General features: G+C 41.8%; 1 protein-coding gene across 3 annotated transcripts; it reads right to left on the bottom strand.

Moving 5' to 3' along the window:
• Nucleotides 1-290: 290 nt before the first annotated feature.
• Nucleotides 291-6,814, bottom strand: ogdhb (oxoglutarate dehydrogenase b). Of its 3 annotated transcripts, XM_079551657.1 has the most exons (18): nucleotides 6,521-6,814; nucleotides 6,182-6,364; nucleotides 5,955-6,048; nucleotides 3,849-3,964; nucleotides 3,620-3,774; nucleotides 3,375-3,521; nucleotides 3,137-3,227; nucleotides 2,870-3,049; nucleotides 2,660-2,788; nucleotides 2,413-2,592; nucleotides 2,115-2,267; nucleotides 1,538-1,640; nucleotides 1,333-1,461; nucleotides 1,100-1,250; nucleotides 903-1,030; nucleotides 705-828; nucleotides 494-565; nucleotides 291-401 (listed from the first exon to the last, which is right to left on the bottom strand). In XM_079551657.1, exons 1-18 carry the CDS (start codon nucleotides 6,746-6,748, stop codon nucleotides 395-397), a joined length of 2,370 nt encoding a protein of 789 aa, XP_079407783.1. In that variant the 5' UTR covers nucleotides 6,749-6,814; the 3' UTR covers nucleotides 291-394. The 3 variants fall into 3 exon arrangements, with proteins under 3 accessions (XP_079407783.1, XP_079407782.1, XP_079407784.1); XM_079551656.1 differs by lacking the exon at nucleotides 291-401 and having other exon boundaries at nucleotides 504-828; XM_079551658.1 differs by lacking the exons at nucleotides 291-401; nucleotides 494-565; nucleotides 705-828; nucleotides 903-1,030 and having other exon boundaries at nucleotides 1,106-1,250; nucleotides 1,322-1,461.
• Nucleotides 6,815-12,774: the final 5,960 nt, after the last annotated feature.

Raw genomic sequence — 12,774 nt, 5'->3', positions numbered from 1 at the left:
ACGCTTGAAGCTTGTGCCTTTGTACATAAATTACAGATTAATGTACTAAGAACAGAAACACAATGTTATCAGTATAGTGGTACTAGTGATGCGGTATATTTTTTTATAGACCCTGTCTTTGTTAGCGTTTACCTGGCAGCATGTCATCAAAGCTAGACTTAGCCTCTGGGTGGCGCAAGAGAGACTTGGGAGTGAACACGATGAGCTAAATGACAAAGTTCAGTTTCTTTACTTGTATCACATACATTGAGTGATTTTTCTGATAAGTCACTCACAGGCTTCCTGAAAGGCAGCAGGATCTGACGTCGCAGAACATGAAAGAAGTTTGCTGGGTTGGAGCAGTTGACAACAATCCAATTACAGTCGTAAAGCTGACTCATCGCAAAATCATCTGTCAAATTCTGTATCAAGGAAATAGTGTTAAAACACCAGAATGTGGAGTAGGAGTTCAACTAATAATTGCCTAAATGTTTTCAATATACAACTCACTTACATTATATACATCTCTATCATCATTGCACATTTGTAAAAATCTTTCTGGACGAGCAGAGGAGTGCTCTGGACCCTGAGAGAAAAGAGAAAGACAGACTTCTTAACACTAAAGTCAAAGATCTGGCAGACATGTAAAACAGCATTTCTCGGTGTGCACCATTCCTTCCATTCCATGAGGCAGGAGGAGCACAATACCATTCTGTCGGACCCACTTGGCCTGCCCTGAGCTGATAAACTGGTCGATGATGCACTGAGCTGTGTTATGGAAGTCACCAAACTGGGCCTCCCATAGAACCAGAGCATTGGGGCTGGCCATTGCAAATCCTAATTCAAAGCCTATTTGGGGAAATAACATATTGTAAGACATAATGTGCCTTGAAAAACAGGACGTATGTGTTTGAGTTGTGTACCTAATACACCATACTCAGACAGGGAGCTGTTGCAGACAGTGTAAGGTGCTTGATTGGGAGAGATGTAGTTCATGGGGATACAAATCCGTTTATCTACATTCTGATCATGAAGAACATGATGCCGATGGCTAGGGTGAAAGACAAACTGCTGTGAAAAGACATGTATAAATACAGTTTCTGATATTTTCTGGATTTACCTAAAAGTTCCCCTCTCCACATCTTGCCCGCTAAGGCGCACATGGATGCCCTCTTTGAGCAGGGAGCCAAAAGCCATATATTCCCCTAAAGCCCAGTCACAGAGGCGTTGGTTAACCATGTTGGCACGACCCTTTAAGATGCGAGAGAGCCCTAGAACATACGCCAAAAGAATTCAGTGAATCTGGGGAAAATTAATCATCAACAACCTGGTGTAGTCCTACCTCCATCCTACCTCCATGTATCGTGAAGTCCTCCACTGGGACAGAAGCAGCAATATTTCCAATGTGCTGCAAGTCCCCTTCAGTGATGCCAGTGAGAGGATGGCTCATGTGTTTGGGCTGACCATCAATGGTAAAAAAATCTGCAATTAGATCAGAACATTTCAAGACCTCAGTTCACATAACTGTATGTCATTTATTAAATAAAGTAAAAATTACCAGGCCAAGGTGAGTCTAACCAGTGTTTAATATGGAGGATTTTCTCATCTTTTGAGCGAGCATATGCATCTTCACAGATTCTGTCATAATTTGCCACTTCTTCCTAGATAGGTGATAATAATAATAATTGTAATAATAATAATAATAATAAAAGATATAGTACCGGATCTTTCTGCAGCGTGCCCGGCACTAGAGCGGGACCATCGATATATTCTCTCTCTCACAGTGGGAGTTAACAGCTTGCAGTTTGTCCTGCGACCGCTTAATAAGATACGTGAGGCTTTGCACAGTGTTAATGTAAAGAAGAGGAAGCAGCAAGCGCTCGTTGTAGTCAGTTTGTAGCACACCACCCAACCGCCAACACCGAAAACACTGGCGCTCTGTTATTTATTCTTAAGATACCAACTTTGTCTTGAGCAATGCTGTTGTTGAGCCAGGCAGAAGATCAGGCCCATAATCATAGTAAATTGTTGAATCATTATAATAGCATAATTATTTAACAGTGATACTCCTGACATGTGTCATTTGAACCCTAGTGATCCAAATGTGTAGTTGTGCCCTGTTGAAAATGATATACCTCATATGTTTGAGCAGAGACAACTCCTTGTCCAATTAGCTTTTCTGCAAACTTCTGGAGGACTCCTTTCTGTTTTTTGATTCGTTTGTACATCAGTGGCTGGGTAAACATGGGCTCATCCATTTCATTATGCCCATTACGCCGGTAACACACCTGAATGATGCAGACAGAGCACATATGATAACGCGGTGCACCGTTAACTGGAGCTAGGTCTCATTGTAACACTTTTGAAATACGGACTAAGTCCACAGCATATGCAGCTTTTGAAAAACACATTAGAGAGGAATAAGTTACATACCAGGTCTACCACCACATCTTTATGGAAAGTGCTTCTCCACTCCGCTGCAACTTTGCACACATACATCACTGCCTCTGGGTCATCTGCGTTCACATGGAAGATGGGAGCGTTGACCACTCGAGCCACATCTGTGGGGTAAGGTGAGGAACGCGCCATTCTGGGATCTGTGGTGAAGCCGATCTGCACAGAATATCAGTAATAACTAATGATAGATAAAAATATCTAACGGGCAAACAGTGAGTTGTACCTGGTTGTTGACTACCACATGAATTGTACCATGAGTGCTGTAAGAGGGCAGGTCTGACAAATGGAATGTCTCATAGACGATACCTTGGCCAGCAAATGCTGCATCTCCATGAAGAAGTATAGACATCACCTGCAGTGATTAAACAGAGGATTCACCTCACCCATTATAACCATTCTGCACAACAGTTATTATGGCATGAAGAGTACCTACCCTTTTGCCCTCTGTATCCCCACTGTAGAACTGCTCGGCCTTGGTCTTCCCTTGCACCACAGGGTCCACTGCCTCAAGGTGAGACGGGTTGGCCACCAGAGACAAAGTAACAAATTTATCACTGACCCGGTTCATTCGTTTGTGATACATGCCTAAATGGTATTTCACATCGCCCGAACCCTGAAGGTAAAAAAACAAGTACATAATTGATCATTCTTTACACATTTGTACAATTAAAACACGCTAAATACCCAAGACTTTTCAAACCTCATCTGCTGCCTCTAACTTTGAGTCGAACTGGCAAAAGATTTGCTCCAGCTCCTTCCTGATAACATTGGCCAATACATTTAACCTGCCCCTATACAGAAGCAAGAAAAAACAATTTTACAGGATCTACAACAGCAGACACATTTCTGAGCATATAAGATAAGATTGCACTTTATTGATCTCACAATGGAGGAATTCACTTGACACAACAGCAAGAACACTGTGACAATCTGTGTACCTATGTGACATTCCCATAATGACGCTCTCCACTCCACTCTGGCTTGACTTGTCGATTATTGTCTTCAGGGCTGGGATTAGCGACTCACAACCTTCCAAACCAAAACGTTTCTCTGAAGACCATTTCCTCTGAAGAAACTCTTCAAACCTGTTTCCATCAAGTTTTGTTTAGTACAATTCGTTTTATACACACATATTTGTAAGCATAATTGATGTTTTATGAGTAATGTTTGAGGTTAAATGCACCTTGTTGATCGTATCATCCTTCCTAGCAGGGTCCTTTTATCTTCTGCACTGAACTGCATATTGTCTGGTGTCTCAAACTTCTGTCGTATCCACTGGCACTGCTCCACATCATTGATAAACATGAACTCGACCCCTATGTGCTGGCAATATGCAGACTGAAAAGAGACAGACATATCAGTCCTTGTCTGAATTAACTATCTTCTCAAATCAACATTGTCTTCCAACCCACCTCAAGGCGTCGTATAATCTCTCTGAGTGGAAGAGCACTTTCACCTCCTCCAATGAAAGTAGTGGTGGGAAGACGAAACATTTTGTCCAAGTCAGACTCTGCCAGTCCATAAAAGCCTGCACAATCACCAGAACAAAGCAGCAGCAAGTGCATTTACATATGACATTATGAAATGACAAAAAGTACTATAAATGTGTGGTTGAATACCATTACGGTGCTTCGCTTTATAAAATTGTAACTGCAAAATTGAAACTGCAATAAGAAAATCTGTTTTTACCTAAAGCAAGTCAATGTATTTATTTTTATTATTGATTCATTTGGTCAGGAGAGTGCTTGTATACATACATAGGACTCATGCATGTGACACATCACGCCTGATTGTAGCCATGGGCTAATAAGTAACATACTCATCCCTGCAGAGATAAGAGATAAGCCTACACTATAGTGGAGAAATACTTTCTGTACATCTAGTATAAACAAAACACATGGCACTGGAGTATCAGTTCAATAAGGCAACGTCAGCTATCAGTTAGGCAAGAGATCTTTAGACTTTGCTCCTATCCCATGTACCGCCCCACACATAAAACACACACGTTCTCTTCCTTGATGACTCAGCGTGGAGGTGAGATTCAGAACAGTAATCATGACAATATCTGCAATCTGATCAGAGCTGTATCCAAATGGTACCGGCTCAGATAAGCAGGTAAGACCAGTTTGAAACCCAAAGATTAACGAGGACTTTCAGGAATCAGACACACATTATAAATTCATCAAATGCAAATATCCAAACACTACAGTTGTTTACGCAGACAAGATAAAGAAATGATACTGTAGCTTCACATGCTCACTCCCAAGAGTAGAGAGGCTTCTCAAAGAGGCCGTTTACACTGGTTTGTCGGTCACTGATAGTCTATCAAAGAGGTAAATGCTCTAAAGCTCTATCAATATAACACATATGGAGGTTTTTGACAACTGAACACACGTTCAGTAATTGTGGCTACATGTTTCCAGGCTATAACAGCTTTACTTTGCAGTAAAATGTTAAAACATGATTAGGTGATAAACCCTAAATAGTGTGGTTACCTCAAACTGTACAATTGTGTTCTGTGATCATATTTGCAAATTAAAGCTGCCTGGATGAGAAAGGCAAATTGTTTCGAATAAGTTGTGTTTGGCGCTCTCATTTGGACCTGAGTTCTTAGTTGTCCCGGTTTAGTTCTGGCAAAGTCACATTTTTCAATATAAGAATTCCCTTCTCACCCACGTCTCACCCTTTCATGCTTGTGTCCTCTACCAGAGGCCTATTGCAGCTTTAGGATTCTGTGTGAAATTTTAGCAGTCACTAGAAGGGCTTACACTTGCATTGAGCTTTTCAAGCCTGTGTTACCAAGTTTGTCAAAGCGCCACACTGTAGTCATTATTCATTCAGTGGCGGTAAGCTACTGTTGTAGCCCCAGCTGCCCCTGTGGCAGACTGTTGCTGCGCCATCAGCCCCTCCGACCAACACCAACCACTCACTCACTCTCATTCATACTGGCCTTTTGTGCCGGTTGTTTGTGGTAGGGGAAACCAGAGTACCCAAAGAAAACCGACACAGGGACAACATGCAGACTCCGCACAGAAAGGCCTCTTCCGAGCGGGGATCAAGCACAAGACCTTCTAGCTGTGAAGCACAAGAGCTAACCACTGCGCCACCGTGGCACCCTAGAACTGCACTTTTTCCTGGGATCTGCAGCAGCCACTCCTCCAGTTTGGGGGTAACTGCAACAAGTGCCCCAATGACCATGAGCACCACTTCCGCCTTCACCCTCCAGGCCTTCTCAAACTCTCTTTGAGGCTAAGTTTGCATGGGACGATTTTAGTACTAGACCAAAGAGCTGATGGCCCAAGAGGAAACAAGAGGACCTCAGAAAATGTTAAAAGAAATGTAGGATATTTGCTGTATTTTAACCTGTTGTTCAGTGCAGGGTCAGAGAATGTACACCCTGGCCTGCCATTGGGGTTTTCTTCAATGAAACTGTTGCAAATAGACACTCGCCTACCCCTGGCATAAAATGGTGAATTTACAGCTTCAAGTGCACTATTAACTTTTTTTTTTTTGCTTACCAACATTCTGGAAACCCACAGCACATGGGGCATCATCAAAGTCCACACAACTGATGCCCAGTGGGTCCAGTTTGGCAATATGGTGGCCTCGAACCTGAGAAAAATCTGTACATTTTATCTTCAGAACGCTCTTTTGGTCAGTGTAAGCATTAATGTATGTTGACCTTGATCAAAAGATGTGTAAGTACAACAATTCTGAGAGATTAATTGTGTTGCTGTTTTTTTACCTGATAGGCTCGAATTAGTGTATGCACCGCAAGATGATCTGCTACCAGTTTCTCGGTTTTGGCTTGAGCCCCCATTGATGCACTGCCTGCTGGCTGGGGCGCACCATTTAGCTGCAGAGGACTCTGGTAGGCCAGGCCAGGAGGCACCCCAGCATTAGCATTAGAGAAAAAAACATCCCAGGACTGCGGAGGTATAGAGAGTGTAGCATTAGCATAGTCACTACTTTTGTAAAATTAAAATTAAATTAAAATCAACATTTTGAAAGCATACAGTAGAGGTCTACTTTTGGTACACTACACACAACAACCACAATGAAATGGAAGTAAAACAAGCTGTACCTTGTGCACATTCTTTGGATTCTCCAGCCAAGCATAGTACATTTCCTCTACATAGTTTGAGCTTGTTGCATTGAGAAAGGGTTCAGAAGACACGGAGGCAGACAGACGTCTGAGCGGCTCAAACGTCCTAGAAGCCCCTCTGACCTGCAGAGGTCTGGCCTGAGAAATGCCCTGTGCTGTCTGTGCAATGGGTCTAAGACAGGCCATCGAAGTCCTTAAACGGTGCATGACAGCAGTGTATTTGCTCCACAGTTCCCGTAACTTATGTCGCTCCAAAAGGAAACACTGCGATGACCCTCTGCGATGACCCCCCACTCAACTCCAACGCAGCGGTATTTCTTTAGTCCTCAACACACTGGAAGAGATGAAACCATCTACTTTAGTTAGCTACAGAGAAAATAATTGTTTCTTTAAAGTAGACCGACACTATTTACGACCAGTATACTGGCAGTGTACACTTTTTCTTAATAGTTTCGCCATGGTAAACACGTGCAGGAGCGTGTCTTAAATAGGCCTATACACATAAACTTAGCATACGTGTGTGCCATAGCACAATAACAGCAGACAGTTACCTTTCAGGTGTCATTTGCGTCTCAGTTGTTCCTTGTTGCGGCTCGTCCGATAGAAACGCAAACGAAGTCTGGGAGCTGAGCGCAAACGCCAATCAGCAAACTCCATCTCACTGTCACTGTAGTAAAGGGACGAGAGAGACAAGTGCGCCTCTAGGAGGCACAAACTCCACCGGATTTTAATTGCTCTTTTTAAAGGTAAATTAACTTGTCTAACAGAAGAAATATATATTTATATATTTTTTGGCTTGCATGTTATTTTTGACCATTCATGCTATTTGGCAGAATTTCGATTTTGGCCGAGGTCCACGAGCTATTTTGCAACAGCATCGATTCACTTAACCTTTGGCCTGATTAGATGAAACCTGATTCATGATAATCGATCTCATTCAGATGCTGTGTAAACTTTCACAAAATTAAATATACCAACTTTCAATCTGCTTTAGGCACTGAAAGCGCTTTACATCAAAGAACCACTCACCCATTCACACATCAGTGTACCAGACACCGAGGTGGATGAAGTGTCTTGCCCAAGGACACGACAGTGCACCTCCGGGATTTGAATAATGATAATTAATGATAAATATTCTCATAATACCACATATGTTATTTTCCTGAGTTTCAACAACTGCATAAGTGGCTCTACTTTCAGACACGCACGCACGCACGCACGCACGCACACAATATTTGTGCCAATAAAAGAGAGAGAGGAATCCATCTCCTTGGGCGTTTGAAGCTGTTTAGTGCTTACAATGCAAAGTTCTGCGCTCTCGCACTCAAAACGCATCTTTGCAGAGCTGAGAAGTGACAACTGCGCTCTCACAGTTTATTTCTGCGTTCTTTACGTGTGAGCGTGTCTTGCAACCACAAAACCCATGTGTCTCTCAAAGTGTGACACTTACTACTCATAAATAAATAAATGCACTTGACAAAAGCCAATTTACTTGCGTTTTAATCAAAGGGAGAGAGAGGCGGCGGTTACCTGGGTGCAGCGCTCAGCTGTATCGCGCAATTGCATCATTGACCCTGCAGAGGGCGCACTGTGCATGTGTGATTTAACTCTTAAGTGCAGCTTTTTCTGTTGTGTTAACCACATATCTTGACCACTCTGAAGCACTTTTGGCCCAGCAAAAACAGAGTGTGTTTTCTACGTTTTCTAATGAAGATCAGGCAGTGTCTGCATCCCTGGGCGAGTTCTTAACGAGTTGCTTACTCGTATAGTTGCAATGCGTTGCTGTTTGCATGAATGCAGCGGCAAATTAGAGCTGTGCAGAGGCTATATTTTTTGGACTAGACAACTTGATAGATTAGATACGTTTCTTCTCTTCCGTTCACTCATAGGCGCTCATAGTGTGTGGAAAGTTTGGATGATTCTAAGGGCCCAGAGCTGACAAGGGCCCATGTAAACCAGGACACTTCAGGCTTCATAACGCTTCGCCCAGTCAGACAGGGCCTGGCAGGCTTCAAACACAAGGTTTAATTTAATCTTTATCATGTCTTCGATTGTTGAGATTCTCAGAAAGAGGCACAGATGCCCAAACAAACCTGGAACACTGTCACCAAAACACCGATCACTGCCCTGCGGCTGCAGCATCAGCTCAGTCACTCCTTTGATCCCCGACCTCGGCCCAGTTCAGTCGGATAGGCCAATCTTCCCCACTCACGAAGATTAATAAACAGCAGTGTTTTGTCAAAATAAAAAGTTTCTTTTGAATTTAGAAAGAAAAGTTGCCTTTAATCTTTAAATGTGGGCCACTGTGTGCTGAAATATTTTACTTGTACATCTTTAATAGGCAACACCAGCCTTTATTGCATCAATGAAATGTAGCCCTACAATAAGAAAATTAAAATCCACAACTTGAACCATACTAACCTGCTGGAGCACATCTAAAGGCACCAAATTGCAGGAAATGGTCTGTTCAGTTAAAAGGCTCGCGCCTAGTTAATCCTTCGCTTATCCGGAAATTAAGGGACTTTTCCCCCACGTGTGGCTGGATCCGAATCGAGCAAACCTCACTGCACAGCACTGTGATCTCACACTGCCATGATTGTTAAGCACTTAACTATAACTTCACACTATTGTGTTAAATAATAAAAGAAATAATAATACATGGTGCGCTCAAGCTAAAAAGTTATCATTAAAAATATCTATGAATATAATACAGGAATGTTTATGGAATGCAAATTAGAATTTAACCATTTAAAAAGTTGTATTAAAAAGTCAACCTTTATGCAATTAGAGAGCCCAGTGCACAATGGCAATATGTTTAATTAGAAAATGAATAAAATACACTGAAACATCCAACTTATCAAAGTATTAAAATTAAATGTCATGCGTTTAAATTCCATCTACAGCATATTGGAGTCAACATAATAAAACCACAAAATTTACATACCAGTGTTTTACTTTCATTTTTAATGGTTATAGTTACATTAATCTCTTGCAATTTTCAGAAAGATTAGCTCAAGAACTTAAAGTAATAACTCAGCATGCTGCATGTTTGCAAGCGTGCAAGATCACAGAAAGTCTAGTGAACACCGCAAAACACTGCTCTGTTCTGGAGTAAGGACACCAAAGAGAGAGGGACAACTTAAAAATCAGAAAGAGATACACCAAATGGTCTCTGTGAGACATTAGTACTGTATGTTATTTTAGACAGGCAGCTTAAGTCGTGCATAACAGCCACTGGTCATATACAATATTACAGACATTAGAGTCATGCTGGTTATAAAAAAGATCAAACGAAAGAATGACAAATAAGAAGAAATATGCTGCACATTTTTCAAGCACAACAACAGTCACGACCTAGTGAAAAATAAAAACATAAGTATAACTGCAGTGGAAAATAAAGGAGGTGTGGGGTTGCACACAGAAGTCCAGATATGCTGAGCCAGAGTGGTGTTCCAGAGTCTGCGGCACATTTCCAGACGGCCTGTAGTTGGGAACTGCATTGTTATCATTTAGTCATGTGATTTTGCTCAGAGAGAGAAGAACGCTGCTGTTCAGAGGACAAGCAATAATCCAGCTCACGACACAGAAACCTACACCCAGCTGCACCTCGCTCTCTCAACATGCTGTCTCTTAGAATTCCTTTAGTCCTCACAGCTACAACTGATGCTCCTAAAATGAGACAGTAATGTAATGTATTGGACAGCAGAAAGGCGAGTGGCTGGTCATATGGATGAGTAAATGCAGACAAAAACATTCCAAGATAGCTGTGGTAGAGGAAATATAAAGGTCCTTTAGTCAGGCATGGACAGATCTTAAAACACCAACGTGTTTTGACACTAGCGTGTCTTCATCAGGCAATTTCATGAATGAGCCCCCACAGGTATGTTAAAGTGATAGTCCGTCAGTTTGAGAAGTGAGGAGAGATAGAGTGAAAGCAAACAATCAAGGTCCTCCCCTCTTTAACCGGATTTCAGCACATGTGTCATCACCTGCACAGCATTTCTGCTTGATGCACATCCACCAGTGCCTTTTGGACAGCTGTAGGGTCATCAGTCAGTTCTCCCATGATGACACACTTGGTGGAGTTCGACCAGAGTACTATGTCTGGACGAAGAGTTGTTATGAGAGTCTGCTCAGGGAACTTCAGCTGACGACCGAGATCTGCGCTCAGCCCTTCTTAGTTTGCAAAGAGAGCAGGAACAGAATTTTCAAAAGTACCATAATTTCCGGACTGCAAGCCGCTACTTTTTCCCACGCCTTGAACCTTGCGGCTTTTACAACGGTGCAGACACAGCCAACGTGGTTTCGGGGACAAAACAAATACCTTTAATTCTAAAACCCGGCGATGTGCTTGTATCAATAGCCAGTAATCACACAGTATCACAAATCACAATAATGAGTAAACAGTGTCTGGTTAAACTAATTCCACCCAAACATTTACATTTTATCATATATTTATTGGCCATAACATGTAAACATTCACAGTCACAGTGAGGAATAAGTGAGTGCACAATTCCATAGCTGGTTGACTCTCCTTTATAGCAATAACTTCATCCAGACGTTTCCTGTAGTTGGAGATTAGACGTACAATCTTTATAAAGAGCTCTTTATAAAACTGTTGCAGTTCAGTGAGATTCCTGGGATGTCTGGTGTGAATGGTTTTCTTGAGGTCATACCACAGCATCTCAATGGGGTTTAGATCAGGACTTGATTCCAGAACGCGTGTCTTATTCTTCTGAAACCATTCTGAAGTTGATTTGCTTTTGTGCTTTGCCATTGGGTCATTGTTTTGATGCAGCACCATCCTATTTGAGCTTCAGCTGTTGGACCGAAGGCCTCAGGTTTTTCTGCAAAATATCTGGATAAACTTGTGAATTAATTTTTTCATTGATGATAGCAGGTTGTCCAGGCCCTGACGTAGTGAAGATCCCCCACACCATGATGCTCCTGCACTGTACTTCACAGTGGGGATAGGGTTTTGATTGGTTGGTGTGCTGTTCCAATTTTCCTCCACACATAACATGTTGGAGGAAAAATGTGTGTGTTCTGCCCAAATAATTCAACTTTGGTTTCATCAGTCCACAGAATATATTGCCAGTAGTGCTGTGGAGAATCCAAGTGCTCTTTCGCAAACTTCTTTTGGACAGCAATGGCTTCCTCTGTGGCGTTCTCCCATTCTTGTTCCATGTTCCATATTGTAGATGTGTCATGTGTAGATGTGTCAACAGAGATGTCAACATGTGCCAGTGATTTGTATAATACTCAAGGGTTCTTTTTTACCTCATTGAGTGTTCTGTGTTGTGCCGTTGGAGTCATCTTTTCAGGACAGCAACTCCTTGGAAGTGAAGCAACGGTGCTGAACTAACCGTGGATTTATGAACATCAAGACTTGTATTGATAGCTCTGTAAGATGAACTTTTGATCTTTAGGTCCTCAGAGAGCTCTTTTGAGCGAGGCCTGGTGCACATAAGACAATGGTTCTCAAAAAGAGACAATTCTTAACTAGTGTGTTTTTCAGTGGCATGGGCAGCTTCAACCTCTTAACCCCCACCTGAACTGAGCACATTTTCTCCAGTTTGGCTTTACTCCAATTTAAAAGCTAAAAAAAAACCCCATCAAAATAACAACAAAAATTAGTATGAAAACGTTATGAAAAAGCAACAAAAAAGTGTCAGAAAAGCAACAAAAATGTGACAAAAAAGTAACGATCACCTTTGTAGATCTTAGCTTTCAAATAAAGTATTACACTGTTGCTCTCCAGTAGAGAAGCTTTTAGATTTGGGTAAAGCCGAACTGGAGAAAATGCACTCGGTTCAGGCGAGGGGTTAAGCCAGACCTCAGTGATTGGACTTCAGGTTGGCTCACACATGACTCTAATTGTCTGCATAAACTTGTCTAATTAGCTCTTGGAGCATCCTTAGCCAGGGGGTGTACTCACTTATTCCTCCCTGTCCATTGAATGTTTACATGTTATGGCAAATAATGATATGAAAACATGTAAATGTTTGGGTGGTATTAGCTTAACCAGACACTGTTAACTCATTCTTGTGATTTAAATAAAGATCAGACCACATTTTATGACCAATTTATGCAAAAATGTAAGAAATTCAAAAGGGTGCACTCACTTTTCCCCCCCATAGTATGTACAAAAAAAAATCATTTTAAATTTCCTTGTGCAGCTTATATTCAATAGTCCGGAAATTATGGAAAACAATCAAGCTCCTCCCCCTCCC

The sequence above is a fragment of the Gobius niger genome (genome assembly GCF_951799975.1).
Source record: "Gobius niger genome assembly, chromosome: 2".
NCBI lineage: Eukaryota > Metazoa > Chordata > Actinopteri > Gobiiformes > Gobiidae > Gobius > Gobius niger.
This window is presented reverse-complemented; position numbering and strand designations above follow the sequence as displayed.